This window comes from Panicum virgatum, chromosome 9N (assembly GCF_016808335.1).
Source record: "Panicum virgatum strain AP13 chromosome 9N, P.virgatum_v5, whole genome shotgun sequence".
Classification (NCBI taxonomy): Eukaryota; Viridiplantae; Streptophyta; class Magnoliopsida; order Poales; family Poaceae; genus Panicum; species Panicum virgatum.
In genome coordinates this window covers 16108385-16132767 of record NC_053153.1, presented here as the reverse complement: position 1 = coordinate 16132767, position 24383 = coordinate 16108385, and the positions used below count along the sequence as shown (strand labels likewise).

At 47.7% G+C, this 24383-nt stretch overlaps 1 protein-coding gene across 1 annotated transcript; it reads right to left on the bottom strand.

Moving 5' to 3' along the window:
* Positions 1-5408: 5408 nt before the first annotated feature.
* On the bottom strand, positions 5409-11103 carry LOC120691927 (E3 ubiquitin protein ligase DRIP2-like). Its single transcript, XM_039975132.1, has 7 exons — positions 10630-11103; positions 8928-9027; positions 8143-8488; positions 7546-7979; positions 7386-7436; positions 6625-6697; positions 5409-6060 (listed from the first exon to the last, which is right to left on the bottom strand). The coding sequence occupies exons 1-7, from the start codon at positions 10997-10999 to the stop codon at positions 5887-5889; spliced, it is 1548 nt and encodes a 515-aa protein (XP_039831066.1). The 5' UTR covers positions 11000-11103; the 3' UTR covers positions 5409-5886.
* Positions 11104-24383: the final 13280 nt, after the last annotated feature.

Genomic DNA, 24383 nt, shown 5'->3' with positions numbered 1-24383 from the left:
AAACGAAAGAAACGAATGTGCTGGAATCATGCCCCGGGAGGGGCGGACAGATGCTGGTGCAGCCCAGATGGGGGGCATAATGCAATATCTAGACTCTTTAGAGCAATTTCAGTAGAGCTATTAAATTTGGGTGAACAAACTTCTATTTAAAAGTCTATTTTTAAATTTTGCTGACTCATATATGGCCCTCCACTCCAGCTGGGCTGAGTAATCAGGCTTCCAATTTTTTAACCTGACAATTGGCCCCCACCTGTCATTCTTTTCCCCTCCCCTGCCCGTCCGAGCCCAGCCGCGTGCCTTCCCCCCGCGCCGCCGACGCGCGCGCCGCCGCCCGCTCGACCCCGCACGGCCCGCCTCTCCTGCCGGCGCCACCTCTCCTGCCCGGCGCCACCTGGGCTCCCTGCAGGTGGAGACCGAGATCTCCATCCGGGCCGCCGCCGGCGACGATGCGCAGCAGTTCTTGCGGACGCCGGCTCCGCGGACGCCTTCGACAACCACTACTTCCAGAACCTGCTGAAGCAGAAGGGCCTGCTCTCCTCCGACCAGGGCCTCTTCTTCGGCGCCGACGCCGGCGCCACCAAGGCGCTCGTGCAGGCCTACAACGCCAACCCCCAGCGCTTCCTCTGCGACTTCGGCCGCTCCATGGTCAAGATGGGCAACATCCGCCCGCTCAGCGGCTCCGCCGCCAGATCCGCAAGAACTGCCCCGCCGTCAACTGATCTGCAAGAACTGTTGCGCACGTGTGATCGTTTGGGCCGCTCCCCAGGGAGGTCGCCAGGGCCGGCGCGGGCGGCGCGCTGCGGTTCACGCACCGGCTCCTCTCCAGCCGCATGCTTCTCCATCTTTGCCGGCAAAACTTAGTTCCAGTTGTAGAATTGCTTCACTTAATCTCACTTAATCTCACTAGAATTTCTTCTAGGTGCTTAATATGCCAATATCTGCTGTAAAAATTTCTTATTTACTTGCCTGGAATTTTATTCTTATACACAGGATGAATTTAAGTTGGCGTTTGATTTGCTGGTAGCTGAAACATCATTTGAGGGCTGCTTACAATAGATGTTCTAGGAGAATCACTACCTGGTTGTTCATCTTTAGGCAAATGCATGGCACCCCCTATAATCCGAACCTGATATAAACATGAATACCTTATACCTTTATGCACAATCTTTGAGAAGACTTGGTTGCTCAAGAAAAAAAAAAAGAATAACACGTACCCTTTGAGCTGCCATGTTTTGTTCATGTCTAACATTTGTGTTCATTCTGTTATAAGAATAAAATTTCCCTTGCCATGTATATATTATGTGTATATTCTGACAAATATTTCTTTTTTGTTCATTGCAACAGCAACTGTGTTTTCTCATGAAGCTATTCTTGCCATGTCCTTCCTGCTGAAAGACCTCAAGTACCATCAACAACTACCAAGAAAGGGAGAGCTGCAGAAGGAAATAAGACTTAGTGTGCGGGCTGATCCAGCTGTTGCATGTAAATATTAGATGTAGCACCCAAAACAATGTGTTCTGTGAAGTATACTAGCAGAGTGGCCACTTGCAATGAAATAATTTGTCAAACACTCACACTACAGATTATGCAATTCTGAACATGCACTATAGCCTTTCTGATGCCTGCAAGTTCTGAATGCAATTATGCTAATGTTATGTTACCTGCAAGTTCTGAACAGATTTTGTTCAGATTTTATACAGATTTAATCACTGCAGCCTTCCCAATGGTAGACTGCGCACAGATGTTCTCCTGGTTGGTCCAGGAACTCAGTTTTCAGTAGGTTTTGGTATAGATCTCGTTTCTGCGTATTCTGAACTCACTTCAGCTAGCAGAATTCAGAGATTTCAGAGAAAACAGTTTTCACTTCTGAATAATGATGGCGTGCATCTCCTGAATTGGGCTGAACATCATGCACTCTACTTGTCATGTACTCACAATATATGTATCAAGTAAATGTTACAGGAATAAAAGTGTGGGGTTACACAACTCTCAGCTGATCAGAGTATCAAACAACCCGGCAGTTGAACTGTTGTTGATCTGAAAATTCTGAGATACTGTGTTGCAGGCTTGAAAAAACTGGAAAAACTGTTACTGTATTTGTGTCCATACTGTGAAAATCATGTTGTGTCACCTCATTGTTCTGCTGGTGCGCCTCATGCTGCTCAGTCGAGTATGGGGATGACAGATGCATCTCACTCTCATGTGTCTCACTCCAGTTCAGTTCAACATAGCTACAATCCTGTAGAATATGCCAACTATTATTATAGCTATCCACAAGCTGCAAATGATTCTTCTGTCCACCAAGGAGCACACCAACATCCAGGTGCAGCTTATCAGCCTTTTACTTCATTTCAAAATTCAGGGTCTTACATTGATCCGACAAGTAACACATATTATAAGAACAACACATGGGATTCTGGAAGCTCAGGGAATAATTATTCCAAGGGCCATATGCCGCCAGTCACATGCTGATAAGAATTTCAAACAATAGTACTGAACAAAATCTGAACATTCAGTATTTGGAACATCTGAACAGACAGCCAAGGACATTCAGAATCTGAACAAAATCCATAAAATCTCTAAACATTCAGCTTACAAACAATAGTACTGAACTAATTCTAAGGTAGAGGAGCTCCTCCTACTTCATAGCTCCATTCGGATGAGGCCACGAGCCATTAGGTCCTTGATGGCCCTCCGTGCCAGGGAGCCATTGATCTGCAAGTCAAGGGCAGCGTAGTATCCTGCTCAGAGGATGTTCAAGAATCTCCCGTTCCTTCGCTGCGTATCCTGCTCAGAGGATGTCCAAGAATCTCCCTGACGGCGGCGTAGTATCGGCCGGCGCAGCTGCTCGGACGGCCGGTGGCGGCGGCGCCTCGGCCGGCCGGCAGCGCCTCGGCCGGCCGGCAGCGCCTCGGCCTCTGTAGTATCTGTCTGCCTGTCTACGCCAAGCTGTGGGGGAGAACTGGAGGAGAGAGCTAGAGGCGGAGGTGGAGGGAGGTGGAGGAGGGCGACGATGAAGAGCGATAGGGACGGGGCGGTGCGGGGTGGGGGTGGGCCGGCGGATGCCCGCTGCTGGTGCGGCGAGGCGGATCGCGATGGCGACGGCCTCGGCGGCGGCGGGAGCGGGCGCCGCACCGGGCGACGGCGGCGAGATCGGGCGCTGCAAGGTCAGGGACGGAGCTGTCGCACATATGGGTGGGCATAAAACCCCAAACCCGAAGTCCGAACCCGAAAAACCCGAGCCCGAACCCGAAATACCCGAACCCGAAAAACCCGAAACCTAATTCGGGTTCCAACCCACGGTACCCGAAATTATTACGGGTAATTCGGGTATTGGGCCACGGTACCCGAAAAACCCGAAAAACATCCCAGCCCAAGTTTATTTCATTGCAGTTTCAGCCCAGCCCATCAAGCTCCACCCTAACCCTAGGCAGCCCATCAGCCGCCCAGCCCAGCACACCCCATGCCACGCACTGCACCCCCCCATACCAGACCCCGCGCCGGCGCCGCCCCAGCCCCCAGACCAGACCCCTACGCCAGCCCCAGTAGTGCAGGCCCCTAACCCTAGGCGGCGACCGGCGAAGCCCCTTCTCCCCGTCGCCGCCAGCCCCCGTCTCCCCGTCTCCAGGAGCGAGTCCGCGCCCACCGGATCCGCCTCCTCCACGCCCCCGGCTCTTGCAGTCCCGTCGGCGGCGGCGGCAGGTGGCCAGGAGCTCGAGTCCGCGGCCGCCGGCGCCGGATCTGCCTCCTCTCACGCCCCCGGCTCCCGCTTCAGGCTCCCGCAGTCCATGGGCGGCGGAGGGTGGGGCCTCGGGCCTTCGGCGGCGGCGGCGGCAGTCGAGTCCGGGCGCGTCTCCTCCGCCACGCGCTCCACACCTGCAGCCTCCAGGCTCCAGTCCTCCCCTCGCGTGGTCCGTGGAGCTCGACGCCAACGCCCCGCCGCGCATCTCATCCTCGTCTCGAGGAGGAGGTGGCCGAGGTGCCGACCGCGCCACCGCCCAGGGGCCCGCCAACTGCCACCGTGGCGCCGGCCGCTGCCGCGGCGCCCTCCGTCCAGGCGCTCCCCGGCCGCCGCCACGGCGCCCTCCGCCCATGTTCCTGCCGCACCTCCTGCAGTCCCTGGCGGCGCATCACGACGGTACACCAAAGCCAGCACCCACCGGCTACCGCAAAAGCGAGTGTGCGACGGCCGACGGCGGCGCCGACCTTACCCCCGCCTCCTTGTCGATCTACAGGCCAGCAGGCAGCAGCGGCTTCTTCTTTTTCGGGTATTTCGGGTATACCCGAACCCGAACCCGAATTTTCGGATACCCGAATTGTCGGGTTCTTCTTTTTTCAAACAAATTTCGGGTAGCAATTTCTAAAACCCGAAATTTCTAAAACCCGAATTACCCGACCCGAAATTTTCGGGTTACCCGAATGCCCAGGCCTAGTCGCACAGGTCGGGGACGGAGGAAAAAAAATCTGTGGGCTCACACTTAGGCAGCACAAATAGAGGGCCATTAAATTAGGGGAGTGGGAGGAGAAATTTGAAAGATCTACCAAAATGGCAGCCCATTTGTTCTCCCTGCTGGAGATCAAATTTTTGTACCCACCGATCAAATATGGAGATAGAAACATATTTAGTCACCCTGCTGGAGTTGCTCTTATACAACTCTTAACTATTTAAGATGTTGAATCGAGCTTTTTTTTTAAAAAAAACTAAAGATCGAACTTATGCAACTCTTAACTATTTAAGATGTTTTTTTATAAGAATCCTTAAGATGTTGGATGTGGATTATATCTAGACTGATCGGTTTTTTTTCTCTCTCTCTTTCTAAGAGTATCTCAATAGTCCTCTTTCCCCGATAAACTACTATTGTTAGGAAAAAGTTGTGCTCCAGCAGTTTCCTGATACATCTTCCTTTCCGCCAGTAACTATCGGTTTGTCCTAATATTTTACCCCAACTTCTTTCAATAAATGAAAAAATCATGCTCTCCTAATATGTTATTGCATTGGGATAAGATTATTGAGAGACTGTAAAAATATCTCTCCTAATAATCCATGAAAACAGTATTGGGACATTTAATAATATCTTTTTGGGAAGTGTTTATTAGTGAGCTGCTGGAGATACTCTAATTCCGCACCATGTCTTCTACTACGCCTTTTTCGAATGCATATGACAAACTTCTACGAATGCGCACGGTAAACTTCTAGGCAGCCTCGTTCAGTACCACCATAAGCCGGGCATATTGGGCACAATTATTGTCTGAAAAAGAGTTTGGCATATTGGGCACAATTATTGTCTGAAAAAGAGTTTGAAGACACATCTAGTACACGAAAACAAACCAAATCGTATCTGGTCAATTCTTTACTTTTGACAGTACCTAGCAAACTGGCTGTGAAACCAAGGCCAGTGACAGCTCCAGAAACAAAGAAAATGATGTATGCATTGATCCGAACAATAGACCATCGACAAGTTTTAAAATGAATCTAGGGGGTTACAATTTTGTGTTACAATAATTCACGGTACAGCTGAAAGGAACTTTGCAATCAACTCTAGTCATCTCTTACAAGCAAAGGCTACAAGTTTCTCTCTCTATATAATTTATGTCCAACCAAAACATCAATGATACCTACAAGTATCAATCACAACTTTCTATCTATACCACTATCGATGTATAATAAATAAGAAAAAGACATCCTAAAGGAATCGAACAACATATACTATAACATCAAAGAATACATGAATGTGACACCAAGGGCTGGCTCTCTGAGCCAGCCAGCCACTGCATATTGTAAGGCTGTCAGGGAGACTTATCTTTAATGACCTATTGGAAGGGGCCAACAAATGGCTTCATATTGGGGGGGGGGGGGGGTGGCGGTTGAATTTTTGCACGGTGCCTTCACAATGCAGGAGCCATTGGCCGCCCATATGTCAGCACCATTACAAACTCTTTTGCGGAGGAGCTGGTCATGGTCTGAGTTGTCTGTGTTGCTCTTCCCTTCAGCCACAGCTCAACTAAATTCCGAAGAGGTTGCGCAGGGTTCACTATCTGCTCGCAACACTTTATTTCCACCTGTAAGAAATATATTAAGAACTATTCAGACTATTACTAATGACTGGTAGATCCTACAGCAGTCCTCCACAAAGCCCAACTGAATAGAAGAGTAACATTGCAGGTATATTAAAAAGAATTGAAGGATATGTCTACAAGGTGAAAATTATCGTGCTAAAGTACATCGGTAAGCTACAAAGAACAGCTTAAGATATGCAGTGCCATGTATGATTTGCACCTGGGGGAAAAACATGAGGGAAGCTAATATTTTTCAAGTTTCGCTTATCATTCCAGATAGCCCTTAAAGCATCTAGACCCCAAACTTAGAACTTATCCATATGATGCCCCTTAATAGAGGATGCCATTTTGACTAGTTCAATTGACTGTTCAAATTGAAAAAAAAGTATCCCATATAAAGTATGAAGCAATTGTTTCGCCTCAATATGACAACCATGTTGTCAAAATATACTGATAACTCAAATCCCAGTCAAGCATTGGTATTTCTTGAATCTTAATAGGAGAAGAATTAAGTATACACAAGCAGTTGGCCAGCAATGCACGAGACACTTGGGACTCATATCTCACCTCAGACTCACTTGGAAGGCTGAGCTTCTGCACAAGGTACTTTTGGATAGATGAAGTGGGTACATTTCCATCTCTGTGGTAATACAATTAGCATATCAGACTTAATGAGAAATAATAGTATATCAATTCACAAAATAACACAAAACCCAGTTATCAATATCATAAACACATGATGCTACAGAACTGAATATGATCATGTAATTGTACTGCTGAAGGCATACCATTCACATTTACAAATAGGTAAAAACAATGCAAGTAATTTAATTTCACTATCAGCATATGCTGCATCTATAAATGAACATCAGGTATCAAGAAATGGTGGAAACAAGAATAGTCTGAATATTCAAGTCCACCTTAGGACCAGCATTTACATATGCCCCCATAGGCTTATAGATAAAAGTTTATGAACAAAATGTTCTTCATTTTCTGTTGATTGTGCTGCTTATAGCACATCTTACTGCAATGTGTAAAAATTCTTTTCTTTCTTTTTTTTGTAACCCAATTTCCCTATAGGGTCCCTGTAAAGGTATCAATGCAAATGTATTTGTCATATAACCTATGAAGTATCCATGTGCTTATTTTTCCTTCTAACAAAAGTTCCTAAATTTTCTCTCTAGAGTTTTGTTATTGATTCTCGTTAATGTATCCACTAACAGTCAGCTGTAATAAATAAACAAGAACTTGACTCATGAGTATGGAAAGATCAAGGGCATTAAGTTGTTTATGCATCTTAAGAAAAAGCTGAGTACAGTTGAGCTCACTTTATTCGCAAGTAGTGGGAAGGTATCTGTGGTAAAGGTGGATCTCCTTGCCTGAAAGTAATTAGAGCACAAGAAGATAAGAAAGAACTGTGTTGCTATTTACTATTTACTTGCTGGATGTTAAGACAAAAGGATTCCATGACGGATTGGTAATGCTTACTGGTCGAACGAGGCAATCAATGAAAACCATATGGAACTGAACTTCTTCTCATTCTGTGCAGCTGCAGCGTCAGGCTTTGCATCCGCTGGAGCTTGAACCTCTCTCCTCCTCCTCCTCCGAGTAGGACCCTGACCTCTCCTTTTTGGCAGCACAGGTGTCACGGGAACATCTTTCTTGTCATCCTCAATTTTGGACTTCTGCAGATTCTCCCTTGCTTTTGTTTTGCTAGCATATGTGCTACTGGGAGAGCCATTGAGTTGATCTCCCTTAACAACTGGATTCTGTGAACTTGACCTAAAGGACTTTGTCCTGTTCGCAGCTTCAACTAAACAATTTAAAGGCTGCCAAAGCTCAGCCTTGTCTGCCAACTCCTTACTATCACTCTCGGTATCTTTATTGGAGGATTGGTTAGATGCCTCCGCATTTGATGGTATCTGCAGCCACAAGGATCAAGTTACATCTAGATGCATATTCCTCTAGCTATTGCACCTTTCGGAAGTTTAAGATGCAAAATCATGACTTCACAGCTAGGTCTGTTGTAACTAGCTACTAGCATGAGATGCAGCTGATACGGATCATAAGGAGTGTGTTGTTTACCTGTCTTCTTGTTTGCAGTGCTTTGTTTGAATTAGCGGGCAAACTTGAACTGTGAGAATGACTGTCACAACTGTCAAATTCCTTTTTCACAGGATCTTCAGTAATTGGACCAAGGCCATGCAAGGCAGAAGCAGCAGCTGCAGAAGCTTTCCTGGCAACTGCTCTTGTTCGCCGTCCAGTCAAGCCTGTTGATTTTACTTTAGGTGTATTGACAACTAGTGAAGAGATAGACCTCTCTTTCCTTTTAGTGGGAAGTGAAATAGGAGATGCAACTTCTTCTGCCTTAATCTTCTTTCTTTTGAATGGAAAAAGTTTTGATCTTACATCTTGTAAACTATGGTCAGCTCTGAAAATCACAAAATCCAAAAAGCAAAGAAGATTAGACTCTACAGAAGATAAAGAAAAGAAAGAATTATTTTATATTAGAGTATTATGTGCAGTGTGGGTTTCTGTTTCAAATCATACAGGCGAAATAGGGGTCTATGTCAAACTACATCCGCAAAATGAAATGAAATATGGGAGAAATATAAAGTGCAGTGGTATCCTATATTCCTATGGAATGTGGAAGACATATAATAAATAAAATTAACGATTTGCATCTTTTTTGCATCCCTCAGGATATGACATGGAAACAAGAGTCAAATCACAGGATATGACATGGAAACAATAGTCAAGTCACTCTATGATTAGGATTCCTGCAAACTTAATCATTGCAGTAAAAAATTGGAGTGCTGTCATACAGGAATAAGTGGATAAAATGTACAGAATCATGAGTACATGTATACCTAAGCTTCTCAGTAGGAGTGCAGCCAAGATCAATTTTACATACTGGGCAGCATTCTACTTCCTCATCACTGAACTTCTGGTATATGCACTTTCTGCAAACTGCAGCCGAATGCAAAGATTAGATCTTTACTTTGTTTAGAAAAAAACAACTTTGAGATTAAAAGGAATCAGCTATGCTATTTCCACAGCAAGTGAAATTATGACACTTAACGCTCCAACTGTTGAAGTGAGTGATTGGATCTTCAACAATGTTAATTCCCACTGTTCAAACGTGTAGAGATAATAAGTTCACCATCCATGAATTCGGCTTGGTTATCCATAGAGCTAAAGCTAGTTACTTTCCTGGATGACTGACTGGCTAGAGGCTTTGTAATCTTTTCTACTTTTCTCTCTTGTAATTCTGATTCCAAATAATCTACATTAATCAGTAGGGCCCTGCCCCTCCTGTTTTCATCAAAAAGGAACAAGCTCCAGCTGCTTTTGTTGCTGTATTGTACATAGGATGGGTCAGAAACCTACATGTTAAATAAACATTTCTTTTTTTTTTGGGTGGGGTGGGGGGCAGAATCTATGGTGGTAGTCATCAGTGTTGAACTCCATTAAAATGGAATCACAAAACCAGCAGCAGTGTAGGAACAGCCACGTAGCACATACTCAAGGTGTTCCAGTATGTAACTAAAGACGGCTTGCATTAGGTAAGATGAACAGACACAATTCTTCAGATGATTTCAACGAAAATACCAATTAAACAAGCAGGTTTGACACCAAACTAGCACATTCCAGCAAAGATCCACGTTTGTAATCATAAGGTACCATCTTCCTGTACCTATTGCACACTTGCTCTGCTTCCTCTGCTTTTTACGAGCACCGTCTTACCACTAGCTACCACAGACTGCACAATGGCAAATCCTAGTGACCAAATTACAGAGACACTACGTATGACACTGCCATTGCAGAGGATATAGCCATATAGGGGACACGCCGGGAGTTGGAACACGATCATCTCACACGAATCGCACGTGTAACAAAGCTGAGTAGTGGATATTGTAGGTCGATGCAAGAACACTGTCGAGGAAAAGAAAACATATGCAGCTTTCCAGAATCTCAGATAGAATGTTTAGCTAATAGAAATGAGGAAGAAATGTAGGGAGAGCTGCTGCCATTTGCGTGCCCCGAGAACAAATAAGATGTCACCCAAACAGTCAGTGGTACGAAGCTTGAAGAAGAAGGAGCTAGTCAACCACGGCAAGCAAACCCGAAAGGAATGAAACTAAGTCATACAGAATCACGTCGATGAGCTGCGCAGGAAGCGGCGATTCTCGTGACCCGGAAATTCGCGACCCCGTCCCCGTGTACGTAGAGGCTAGCTACTGCGATGAACAGAGCTATAACTGACGTGAAACTTTAAGGGGACGCAAGAACAGAGTCCTCCCCAGCGGAGCCCACGTGACGTGAAGGCAGGCCCACCACCAATTCCTCCCCGGCGCGGTCGTGGGGCGGCGCACGTCCCGGCGGCGGCGGCGGGTCAGAACCCCCACCACGTCCGGGAGCGGCGCGGCGCCCCGGGGGGGGGGGGGGGGGGGCGGGGGGGTGCGGGCGACGTGCGCGGACGGGCCGGATCCTAAGGCTCCGGGACGTGGGATTCGCGATGTTACGTGGAGACTGGAGAGGAGCAGATAGGTCGGGTCGGGAGGGACTCACATGTGTGGAGGCACTCGGAGATGGTGGTGGCGTCGCGGAGGAGGCGGCGGCAGAGCGGGCACGTCATGCAGCGCGCGAGCAGGTCCCGCTTGACCATGACGAGGCCCCGCGGCCCCGCGGGCGCGGGCGCCGTCGCGGCGGGGGAGGAGGAGGAGAACGCGGCGGGCCCGCCGCGGCGCCGCCTCTTCCTCCCCCTGGCGCCCCTCCTCCCCTTGTCCTCCTCCTCCTCCTCTGCTGGTGCCGCCGCCGGCGCCGGCACCGCGGGGGGGTCCGGCTCGACCGCGGCGTCGTCAGCGCCGGGCGCGGGGTCCGGCGGCGGCGCGGGCGCGGGCGACGGGGGATTGTCCGGCGAGGTGGGCCCGGGCTGCATGGCGCATGCGGTTGGTAGTCGGCGCGGGGCGGGGGCGGGGAGGAGAGATCGAGGAGGAGGATGGGGAGGCGGAGACCCAAGCAAGCAAGGGAAATGCGCTGCGCTGCGTGCTGCGGGGAGAGAGAGCGACAAGGGAAAAGGTGGGCACGCAGGGCAAGCCAAGTAGCCGCAGCGCAGGCAGGAGGCCTTCCTTCACGTTGCGAGCCCCGCCGGGCAACGTGGCCGCGGTTGCAAGGCCTCGTTGTTTATTTCCTTCCTCCCGTCCCTCTACTGTATCTTCTGCATCTACAGCTACTCGCTTGTTGTCCATCGATGGGATCACCTTAATGCGGCTCAAGTATAAGGCGAGATCTGCACTACTTCCTATATTAAATATTAATAAACAAGACAACCGACGGCCGCTAGGTATTCACGTAGCTGCAGCGGGTGGAGAATTTGGAGATGGTGGGGCGACCGGCGACGTGGTAGCGGCTGCAGCAGGTGCATCGCGCACAGCGACTGACCGGTCGAGATTTATGGTGGCCGCGTATGTACGCGGCCTGTACATGTACGTGAACGCCCGTACCCGCGCTGCCGCGGCCGGCACGTAGTACAGCACAGCAACCCGTTGGGCGTTTGGCGCAAGGTGCGCAACGGCGTGCATGCCGCTGCGTGCGATTCTATGCTGCGGTGCGGGATCTGGTCAGGTCAGACGGAATCCGCGCGGCGTGCCAGCCAGGCGGCCTGATCAGGTTCGGAGGTCAGGAGCAGCAGAGCGCAGAGGATCCCCCGCCCCTGTCGTCCCGTACGGGCCGTGCAGCTAGCAGCCGCCGCCCGCCGGACCGGGTCGTGGGTCTTGTGGCGTCGGACGGATCCGCACCGCCAGCGCGCCCTGTGCTCGATGAAGCCGAGCTGGTACGGAATTGAACCGGGATAGGTGGAACCAGTCAACCAGATCGATGTAGCGCGGCACGACTACGTTGTTCGAGGACAATTCCGTTCCGCTTCCAAGCAGGGCAACATGATGATAGCCTAGCCTGGCGAAGCCAAAGTGCCAAACCTGCCAAGGATAATATAGATGCCTCACGTATACAGGAGCAGCACGATACGGAGCAGCAGCGGCAGCTGGAGGACTACGGTTTCCGATCCCGCGCGCTAGGCATTGGTTTGTCCCTGTCGTCGCCGCACTGTTGTTTACCAGCGTGCTCATCATCACGCGTGCTCCGATCCTCAGGTTCGTCCGGTGCGGTTGGCTACATCATCCACCGTATACAGCAGCAGGGGGTGGCTGTGCGCTTCGCGTGCACGCGGCGTCTTCGTCGTGCTCGCCGGAACAGCGCGCGAACGTTGCCGCGTACGAGATCGATCGGCAGCGTGCTGCGGGGACCGTTTTTTTTTTTCAAAGAGAGAGAGAGAGAGCCAGAGAGGGGAACCCGCTACAGCTAGCTTGCTACGTTAGGATACGTAGTCTTGTGCAGGCACGGCAGCCCCGCCGGCCGGCGAACGTGCTCGTACGTTCAGATCGACACGCCGTGCCAGCCAGAGACGGGAGGAGGACAGGAACAGGACAGCCCTCGCGTGCGCGGGACGCCAGAGACGATTTTCGGCGAGGGGAAAACGGCGGCGACATGTGCACACGCGCCGCCGCCGCCGCCGCCTTGCCCTTCGTGTGCAAGTCCGGTACAGCGGTAGCCATCCACCGGCCTGCCACGACTTAAGCACCGAGAAGAGTCCAACTTGAAGCACGCCCTGCACGACGCACGGACGCAGTGCTGTTTGGCCAGAAGCATCATCGGAAGTCTGAGATGGCCATCAACGAACTCGGAGGCATGTTAGAACCAGTCAGTCTTCTTTAGTTGGTATTTAACTATGTGAAAATATTTTTTGTTGATTGAGCGGTATGGTAATGAAAATTTAGCATTAACACTACTTAGCAATTGGCATTAACTTCTCCCTCATCATTACTGCTAGTTATAAAACTAATTGCATAAGCTGGGGCTAATTCTTGAGACGGGTCTAAGCCTAATTAAGATATTATTAGCGCTTACTGTAGCACAGCATGAGCAAATCATGGACTAATTAGTCTTAATGAATTCGTCTCACAAATTAGCTTTCATTTATAAAATTATTTTTATAATTAGTCTATGTTTAATTTTTCTAATTAGTATCCAAATATCAGATATGACAAGACTAAAAGTTTAGTCTAGGAATCCAAATAGCCCTTGGCTAAAGCATAAATAGAGTGGCAGTAGCTGGCTAGTACATGACCAAAACGGACGGAGGCACGCCACGGCGGGAGGGTGGGGATACGTGCTCATCTTTGGACCTCACGCTGTTCGCAAATTCATCTTCTAAAAAAATATTCCATTCTGATCATCGATATTCCCTCCTCTATATCCAGTTCTCCCGCACCCATCAATACTATATATCTCCCTCTATACCAACTACAACATGTGGGACCCATGCGTTATTTTTTTCAGCTCCATGACCCCTCTCTCTCCCTGCCGCCGCTCGCTCATAGCCCCTCATTTTCGCGCCCCCCTCCACTGGCGCCGCCGCAAGGCGGAGCTGCGGCGCGAGGCGGTGAAGACGCGCAGGCGCCGGCGGAGGCACAGCCGTAGGTGGAGGCGGAGGCGTGGATGCAGCGGGGCTACATGAGGCGGAGCTGCGGGGCGGCGCGAGAGGTCGGAGCTGGAGCTGCCAGCAGGCGGGCATGAAACGGAGGTCGAGGGGCCGGTGAGCACATGAGCAACGATAGCGGTGGAGGCAAGGGTGGAGGAGTGATGCCCTCGTCCTCCCCGGTGGCCATCCCTCCCACGCCGGCCACCCTTCCGTGCCGCCCTCTTCTCTTCCCCGCTGCCACCCTCGGCTCCTCCCTCCCCTGCCGCCCTCTGCTCCTCCCTCCCCTGCCGCCCTCTGCTCCTCCCGCACGCCCTTCTTCTTCTCCGAATCGGCGGGCGGCTCTCCTCCCACGCGACGGCCTCGGCCCTACTCGCCGCGCCCCCCTCCTCATTCGACGCGACCCGCGCCTCGCCTCGCCCCGCCGTGCCCTACGGAGCCGCCCCGCCGCTCCGCTTGGCCGCGCTCCGCCGCTATGTGGCCCATGGCCGGCGAGCTGGCACGGCTCCGGCGGCCAGTGGCAGCCTCCCCCTCTCTCTGGCGAGCTGCGTCCCTCCCTGTCTCCAGCGAGTTCCATGGGCAGGCGCGAGGAAATGGTGGTTGGTGGGCCCCGCACGATAGCATACGCCTGGAGTGCGATGGGAATAGCGGAATGGAGGGCGTCTGCTTGCGTAGCGGACCCTGGTGCAGACGTTTTTCCGCTAAATGCATCCTAAAGGATGGGGGTACTAGATGCCTTACCGCACCCGGTGCAGACAGCAGCCTCAGAACCTCATGCAAGCACAAGGTGCCCGCGCCGCGGTGGCGACCGGCGAGGAGCGTTGGCCATGTCGCATGGTTCGGCGATCGTACCCCGGGCGCAGCAAATTATCGCGGGCGGCCGATGTGTCAGGCACACAAGGCGGGATGTGATGAGTCTCCTATCTGTCGCCCAACACCGGTCGCGCACGCCTGGTGCTTTGCTCGAAAAACGTCGGGAGATTATTGTAGGTCCATGTATACTTATGTGGATAGCGGGGGCCACAGTGTACTTTGGTATTTCCTCCGTCTCTAAATAACTGTAGTCGTAAAATTTATGCAACATTTGTATCTTCAAATAAATTTATTAAAAAATAGATTAAAAAATGTTTGTAATGATACTAATTATATATCATAAATATATTAATATACTTAATATATATTTAGTTAAAGTTATTTCTCAAGTAAAAAACAATAGATATTTAGTTGAGTAAATTGATTCCTTGATTAACAAGGTTGAGCTTTGTTTTTACCCTTTTTTCAATTGAATTTGGTCATTTGGACCAAAATCGAAATTTATTTTGATTTTCCGCCCTTTCGTTAGGTCCGTCCAGAGCTGCCGTTATCCCTTCAAGTCAGCACATGTAAAAAGACCACACCGACAGACCTAACGGAATGGTTCAAGAACCAAAATGAGTTTCGATTTTGGGTCAGATAACCAAATTCAAATAAATAACAAAACTTAACCTTTTTTAGGATCAATAAAAAAATAAGAAAAGGTAATAGGTACCTGTCGCCGTCACGCCGTACGTGCGCCGGCGGCCCCCCGCGGATCCGCTGCTGCGGCGGCTCGCTGTCGCTCTCGTCCGCGGTCCGCCAGACCGCCACGCCACGCCCCCGCGGTTGGTCAGTGCAGGGCCGCCCGGCGCCCGCCCCAGACCCACGACAATTACGCGTAACCACGGCGTACGTACCTGCTGAAACCAAGCGCCTCCGAGAAATGTAGTGATGTTTTCTCAAAAAAAAAAGAGAGAGAGAGAGAATGTAGTGATTTGTCCCAGAGGTTTAAGGTGTCACGCCTAAACGCTCCATCAATTCCTGGATGGGTCAACTAACGGCGCGTTTATCTGCGTTTTTTAGGAGGGTGTCACTAGCAAGAGGAGGGAGGAGCAGCAAGCATCTGCACGCACATAGTATGTGTCAGCATGTTCCAGTGGGCCTCGGCCCATAAAGATACCCTCAACACTTTCGGCCCCGTTCAATAAAGCGGCCCAATCATAGCGTCCACCCTTTGACCTTTGCTGTGCCGGGTTGCTGCTGCACATCACGATTAATAATGTTCTCTGCTTTGCAGCTGACTAATCTGTCTGTACTTAGCGCTTAATTGGCCGAGCTCCGTCGCTCTATTTTCGAGCTTCTAGAACAAATGGTTGGCCTTAATATTTAGCGTTTGGTAGGTCGAGTTCCATTATTTTCGGGGAACATGTGGCGGCCGTCAGAGAAACGCTCAGGAATGCTGCACCGCCTCTACCCTGAACAGGCGGCGATCAGAACAGGCACGAGCTTGGCTGTCGTCGACGAAGTTATTGAACTCTTCAGGAATGACGAAGTATGTGGCTGTACGCAGTAGAGTGACTCTTGATCAATATTTTTAGCAAAGAAATTAAAGACCCTCACAGGTCGCAAGTACACGTACAGTAATATGTTCTCTCTTATCCCGGAAGAAAAGGGAGCGACTCTTAGATTTTACCGTATCGGCTAATGACACGTGTGCCGCCGTGGGCTGATCGTCATGCGGCCAATTTGAGTTTTGCTACTTTCATGGGCCGTCTTGGGCTTCCGTATCTGGCGTGCGCAACATCAGTGTGCAGCCAATAATTTGCCTTGCCCTCACTCGCCAGTGGATAGCTCTGTTGTAACCAATCTAAAAAAATTTGCTATACTTATCAACCCAACCTAAATAGTTAATTCCTAACTCTAACCAAACCTATCTCATTACAGGTGGATAATCCATAAAAATTCATGGATTCTACTACATATCGGCATGCTAATGGGTAACCATGAAAACAGATAGAAAAAATCACATTCCGTCCTATCCCGTCCCATCTTATATGTATTTCTATATCTATCTCGCTCATTTCAGTATTTACGGAAAATGTAGAAATGAGATGAAAATAGAAAGGATGTATCCCGCCCATATTTACGGGATCCCATTTTTATCCGAGATGATCCTGCATTAGTCCCGTATTTATAAAATATGAAAAAGATTTATTAGGCATACTATATAATCTCTCTCCTATTCCTCAACATCAATGCACTCCGCGTTTTAAATATAGGAAACACGAAGACTTAATCATATATTTTTAAGACCATAGCTTTCACTAAAGAGCATGTAGTATTATATTCACGCGAGACAATAATGCATTCCTATAATTTCCGGCTCCCGTCGATTTCTATAACCCGTATATCCTGTTCCCATTTTCCCATCTCAATTATTCTGCTCCAGCTCTCGTTTCCCGTAATAAAATACGTAAGCGAAAATAGTTAAGGATCCTATCCATTTTCATCTCTACTAATGCGGCTACCCACCCCTTACCCACCTCACCCCAATGCTTATGCAAATCAAATGTCAATCCACCCCCAACCGAATAGCTCAACTAAATAGCCCACCCATCCTGTCTCATTTGATGCTTATACCCTTGGGTATGGCTAGACCTATTAATTAGAATCCACAGCCCATACTTAACTATATATAGAGAAATTTAGTGGCTTCGCTCTTGACACAGGGTCTATATATAGTTCTAGCCATACTGTTCTACACAGAGTAGCTGCCCATCATATTGAGTCATCTCAAATTTCAGTCAATTTCTATAAAATTTTATAGTGTGAAAACGAGGTTTTATTTTCAAGGTCCGGTTCTTGATGTGGGGTCTACATGTAGTTCTAGCCATACTGCTACACACAGTGAGCTGCCAGTCATACTGAGCCATCACCATAATTTTTTTTTCAAAAAAATTATAGTATGAAGGTGAGATTTTATTTCCAAAGTCCGGCTCTTCACTTGAGATCCACATATACTTCTAGCTACACTGCTTTGTAGAGAGTAGCCGCCAGTCATACTGAGTCATCTCCAATAAATTTCAATCAAATTCGTTAAAATTTATCGTGTGAATGCGAGGTTTTATTTCCAGGATCCGGCTCTTGACCAGGAGCGCGTGTAATCCTAGCCACACTGCTTTGCATAGAGTAGTTGCCAATTATACTGAGTCATCTCCAATAAATGTCAATCAATTTCAATAAAATTTGTGAAGTCTCTTATATCTAATTAGGAATTGTTCGGATGGTAGGACAAAGGGAAAAACAGGACTGTCCGTGAACTACATTTCTGTTAGAACATTGTATTACGTTCCCAATATATACTACGGTTGATTGTGGTAAAAGGTTTGGATCTGAAAAAGAAGAAAACAAAACAACAAAGATTGCATGTTCGTAAATGAGTTCTGTCATTTTAAAGGTTAACATTTTTTGCTGCTTTTGTTTTGTTAAGAAAATAGTTTGTAAATTGCAAACCGAGGTATCTCGGTGGGTCTGTGCTATGAAGCGTGTTCCTCTATGCGCGATGACTTTATAGGCTTAACGATCTCACACAGTTTTCAAACATGACATGCATGATTTATTAAACCAGGATCTTCTTTTCCTTCATCATTGCTAAGATGCTCTCATTTTTTACGGCAGTATTTACATTACAAAACACTTGAAGTCTAAATGCATTTATAAATTGATATGCTTAAGATGCTTCCTACGCTGACCATGAGCGCCACCCCGATACGGGCGCGGCGAAGCGCGCTGCTCTTCCTAGTAACAATAACCCACGGAGGATCAGAGTGCATGCGCACGGACCTAGCTCGGGTCTAATTGTTGCTGTAGTTGACGCCGATCCTCCGCCCCTGATCACCACCGACTCCGCCGCGCGCGGCGCATGCAGTGCAGTGTGCAGCTCAGGACGACCACGAGCAGCGCGATGAAAGCGGAATGGCACTGGCGGAGGCTGGGGGAAGAATGAAGCTGGGACCCATTACTACAGAGTCGGGAAACTCATGTTATTCCGATTTCCCAACCAAGACTGCCAGGTCGGGTTAAAAGTGGTGCCCTTTTGTCCCGGGTCTGTCAACCGGGACAAAAAACACTATTTTATCCCGGTTGTTAGCTGGCGCACCCTTTTATCCCGTGTTACCAACCGGGACAAAAGGTCTATTTTTTTCCTGTTTCTCCTTTTTCAATTATTTTTCTATTTCAATTATATTTTTGCATTTTAATTAAACTTATGTATTGGAATTCAGTGTGTAAGATCTCCACTAATATATACATATATATTTACTTATATAATATTTGTCCTAGATAGTTTCCATATATAAACATATATATACACATATAAACATACATACACATATATATTTACATAGATATATTATCATATATTTACATACACACATATATATTTACATAGGTATATTCGTTCTTAATTACACATATATGCGTATATTATCATATTTGCTATGATTGTCAATGTGAGATTGTCCATCATAGTAGAATTCACCTTTTGGATCGATGACTTACTCAACAATAAATCTGGATAATTGTTCTTAAATCGTCATAATATTTTCCTCCGGTATTAGTTTATTGCGTATCTCCTCGACCTATGAAAAAGGAGGATAATTAATTTTAACTAATTAAAATACGAGTTCAAACATTAACAAGTTTTTTACTTACTTCCTCCTCCCAATCTGCCAAGGCCCTTGAAGGACCTACCAGACCGTGGATGTTCTCGCATACATAGTACGCGCATAAATTAGTGTCTTGTTTCTACCTCATACACTTTAAGAGAGAAGAATTTATCAGGTATTTACATGAATATATAATAAAACTAATGAAACGTGCAAAAAATCATCCAAGTGCGTACCGCAAAATCTGTCTTGATCTTTAATTTCTTGTCGAATTTGCCTGGATTATTTTTAGCGACTTTTTTCCAAACCCTGTGCATGATTAGAACAATTATAGTCAAGTAACAAAGTGATTCAAAGTATCGGTCATCGAGGGAGTAGTGGTAGAATTACTTTTTCATCATGTTAAGAAGATCACTGTATTGTTTTGGAGGTCTCCTTAATAAGTCCATAACCGCCATCATGCTAATGTCGACAAGTATGAGCATTAGGACCCAGTGTTCACTGCAAGATTATACGGAATAGTTAGGGTTTAAACAATTCGATGATACAGAATAGAAAGAGTTAGACGGTAGGAATCACTCACGCAAAGTTGTAAGAAAACAATATCATTTGCTTGTTGTGATGAACGCTTAAGTACTTGAACAAGTTTTAGAATATCTCATCGGAATTGTCACGTAGAAGCCTCCAATTGCAAGTAATTGGGTCGATGAAGCCGATGTGAGAGTATCCCTTTCTCCTGCAAGTTTGTATCTCCATTCTACATGATACCGAATAAATCATGGGATCGGTATGTTGAGATCATGCAAAATAATACGTAAGAAGAGTAAAATACTTACAGAACCCACAAGTCGACCAAAGAGATGTCGAGGTCCTCTTGATGGAATAGTTGGTAAACTTCTTCCCAGTTTATCTATATAATGGCCTCCCACCGTAAGAAATCGTCATCTTTAATCTTTGCGCCCTGCATGAAGTTGCATTCGGCCATCGCACGCATGTAGTGCTGGTGCAGCTTATATATCTGCGTTGGAAGCACAGTGTAAGGATCACCGGGGTGCCCGACCCTAGAGGGGGAGGGGGTGAATAGGGTCGCTAATCGCTTTTTAACCTAGGGCTTAAACTTCTTGCATAAGATAAATCTAGCACGTCCTATACATGCTAGTTAATACTAAGGTTTATCTTTGCTACTCTCTACTTACCCCTGAAAACTTGCAACCTATAGCCAATCCTAATCAAATTAACTAGGAAAGTAAAGGCATGCAAGATAGAGTAAATGCGGAAACGTAATATGATAAGTAAAGAGGTAAGTGCAAGAGGGATGCAAACTCCCGAGTAGACACGGTCATGTAACGTGGTTCGGCACAAACGCCTACGTCCACGAGACACCGAGGCTCTTCCGATCACCGTCTTGCACTACGCCACCAAGGTGATGCCGGCAAGCAAAGGCAAGTGCCCACAAGACACTGAGTCTCGTGCACCGCCACCGTCTCTCTCGGTCACCCGGCCGAAATCCACTACGGAGCTTCTCCACCAAGGAGGGGGCCTCCTCTTCCCCCGCACAAAGTGTCGTTGCCACTCCACACCAAGCCGGAGGGTCCCACGATGGATCACAAGGATTGCTTGCCGCAGCAAGACTTCTCTTAAGGGAGCTCTCGCAAGAACTAATCCCTATTACAAGCACTAAGCACTCGCACAAGTGTGCTTAAGCCTATATGATGTTCAATGAAGTTCTAAGGTGGTTGGAGATGATCTTTGGCTCTTGTATGCTTCCTTGGTGTCCAGCACTCTTCAAATGGCCGGGGGATGCCATATATATAGGCCACCAAGTCTTGTAGCCGTTGCTCCAACGGTTACCAGAAACTCTGCGTATCATCGGATGAACCGATGCCTCTGACTGAGGTGGCGTTGGTTCTTCCGGTCACTCATAACCCGAAGTAGCCGTTGAACTCCTAACAGCTGACGCAGTGATCACCGGTTGAACCGATGCATCACCGGTTCATCCGGTGCTTAAGAATCTTCTCATGGGTGCTGACGTCATTGCACCGACGATATACTCCGATGCACCGTCGGTTGAACCGGTGCTGAAGAAACTTCTCCTGGGCACTTGACATCGTCTCTGGTACATAGTACGCCCAATGCACCGATGCCCTTTCTTGGACCGTCGGTTCAACCGGTGCCTATAGGCTGACTTGGCTTCAATTCTGATGCATCCGACCGAAGAGCTTTCAGGGCGCTGCCCTGAGACCCCGTAGGGGCGGCCCTTCGGGCCTTGCTACGCCTATCTTCTCTTTCTCTTTGTCATCACTTGAACCTAAAAGCCTGAGAATGATCATCTTAACAATCATATTAGTCCAAGTGTTGTGTTGTCATTTGATCACCAAAATCACTCGAAATGGCATAAATGGTGCCATGTTCGTTTCACACAGACACTACTTCGGGGGTACAAGAGATTTGCCCAGCTCATACGTCCATTTGACAACCACTTCGGCCTTTGGAATATCTTCTCCCCATGCAATCTGAGCTGCCGTCAGGTTTGCTTCTTTCAAAAATATAACAAAGTGTCGTTTCTTTTGGGCTCCGAGCTGTGGAACATCGGACGACGACGACTTTGATTGTCTCTTCTTTTTCTCAGTAGTTTTGATAATTGTGCGGTCATAGTCTGAAGGGGGATCTTTCGGAATGAATTTTCTCTTATTTTCTTCGCACATTCTCTTAAAAAATTTCAAATCTCCTGGATTTATCACTTTCTCGGGCTTCGGCTTCGGCTTGAAGTGCTCTTTAACTCTTTCTTGAGTTATTCGATCGCATTCTTCAAGGCTCATGTCCCAGGGTTTAATAGGAGCCCTCTTGGTTTTTTTTCTTCTTTTCCTTCTTTGGAGGCTCCTTAGCCGGTACAACTACCTTCTTTGCCGGCGGCTGTTTCTGTTTCTTTGCCGGCGGCGGAGGGGGTGATCAAGGAAGTGACGGTGACACTTGAGTGTTAATCGGCGCATGAGATGATGGTGATGGAAAATGTGCTGGTGAACCTTGCTGAGGCAGTGCTGCCCTTGGGGAGTTTTGCGGAGATGACTGCCTTGGAGAGGCATGCTGAGATGCCGGTCTTAGTGTTTGATCATCCGACTTTAGGACGATGTAGCGCTTATCCCATAGGATGTAGCCATGAATGGCTTCTGCTAGTCTCCTCTCCCCATCTCCTCTAGGAATATCAAGCTCGAGCGTCTCCCAACCCTGGCACACCTGCTCCACGCCAACTCTTGTGTATCCTGCCGGAATTTGCTGCCCGTGGTACACGTCACCTGGTTGGGTTGGCATGGGGGTACCGGACGCAACAGTGAACATTAAGTTCTTAATGGCAGTCTGCAGGTCACAAGGTGTACGCTGGGTGATCTCATCTGCTAGAAATCGCTGTGGGGCCGTCGCTTCAACTGCGGCCTAGATCCTCATTGTCTCGATGGCGATGTCTGTGGAAGCGCAGCTGCTTTTCCGCCGAGACAGATGATCGGCTGCGACATTAGGCTCTGGAGGCACCGATTGCGCTTGCTGTTGCTGGCTCATTGCTATGGCCACTTGGCGTTGAACATCTTCCTCCAGTCTTTGATCGTGTGACATGAGCTGTTCCTCTAGCCTTCGCAAGTGCTTCCGCTCATCATTTTTTCTTCTTTGCCGACTTCTATATGATTCAATATAATCCCTGAACCCATACTTCCACAGAACCACGCCTTTTCCTCTTGTGCGGCCCGGATGTTCTGGATTCCCAAGGGCATAAGTCAACTTATCCCTCTCTCTATCCGGCTGGAATGTTCCCTTGGCCGCTGCTTGTGTGGCCTCATGTAGTCTCTGGGCTGCTAGCTGGATTTTTGGCCCCAGTCAATGGGTCCAAGCTTCCCCCGTGACCATAAAACTATGTCCTTGACCTTTCAGACCAGTTCATGGTTGCAGGTTCGATGCCTCTGTCAAGCAAATCCTGCTCCATCTTCAACCATTTGGGTATTGCAAGCTTATAACCTCCTTGCCTAGAGTGTGATGGTACACTTTCTTCGAGGCATTTTCTTTGTCCTTCTGCACCTTCTGAAGTCCAAGCTCTAAAGACTTATATTGCACAAATGCATCCCAGTGACCCCTGAGCTTTTCGAGCTCGCCGGTAAACATGGGCGTGGTCCCGGTCTTGGTATATTTCTTCGTCAAAATTTTCTTGAATGATTGCAGCTGTTCGGCCATCTTGCTCAGAGTCCATCGCTTGCATATCTCTTCTGATTCAGCTGGAACCATGAAGTTCTTCTTAAGCTCCAGCCAGCACCATTCTTTTTCTCTTTCGGGTACCATATTCCGTTCCTCGCTTGGATTGGAATAGCCTAAAGCTGATCGGGGTGTGGTCTCTGGCAATACATCCGGATTGTCTTACGAATTTTTTGGCGGCAGCTTCTAGAGCGATCGGTTCACCATCTGGACCAACTTCCGTTATAATGTACCGCCCTTCCAGTTTCTTTGTCGGGCCTCGCTTCGTCTTTTTCTGCTGCGATGATTGTCCAGACGGCTATAAAAAACATTCATATATTTATATAGTATTCATATAGATTAAGATGAAAATATGATTTTCAATACAAATAAATATGTACATTAGCACTTTGTTCACCAGCAGCGTCATCTTGCTCTGCAGCAACGTCATCCTGAATGGATGGTGCCTCAATTCCGTCACCGAACATATTCAAATACATGTCGATATTGCTGCCATCATCAGCTTGTTCGGGGGCATCTCCTTGTGCACCACCACCTTCGGCAATCATATTAAACAGGAACCGTTTGTCTTCCGCGTCTGTTTGTTGTCGCGGGTCCATCGTAACTAAAAATTAATAAAAATAAAACCCTTAAGAAAATTCTCTAAAAAATGCACATATTTGCGAGGATTGGATCGAAATTCGTTTAGATGGACGAGGTCGAGAAGGGGACTACGTTTGGATCGTACAACATTTACATGGACGTTTAGATGGAAAATACTCTAACCATTCCATCGGAAACATGTTGGTAACGGTTGGAAACGGCCTTAGGAACCGGTTTTCCAAACGGTCGGGATCGGTGAAGAGACAGCGAGAGAGCGTTGAACGAATGTGTGTGTGTGTGTGCGCGTTGGTGAGTGAGTGAGTGAGCTCGAGAATTAATATAAATGACACATTTGAATTAAGAATGAAGAATACATGTAATTAAAGTCTTGGATTGACATAATTAAATAATAAATATATGATAAATTAAAGGCTTTGAATGACATAATTAAATAATAAATACATGATAAATTAAAGTCTTTGAATGACATAATTAAATAATGAATACAT

What these genes read in the sequence shown, in the direction of transcription:
- LOC120691927 (XM_039975132.1), bottom strand. Translation starts at nt 10,999, where the DNA reads ATGCAGCCCGGGCCCACCTCGCCGGACAATCCCCCGTCGCCCGCGCCC. An exon ending in TCCCACTACTTGCGAATAAA is followed by an intron (nt 6,698 to 7,385) that starts GTGAGCTCAACT and finishes GTATTACCACAG; the next exon opens with AGATGGAAATGTACCCACTT. An exon ending in GCCTTCCAAGTGAGTCTGAG is followed by an intron (nt 6,061 to 6,624) that starts GTGAGATATGAG and finishes TATTTCTTACAG; the next exon opens with GTGGAAATAAAGTGTTGCGA.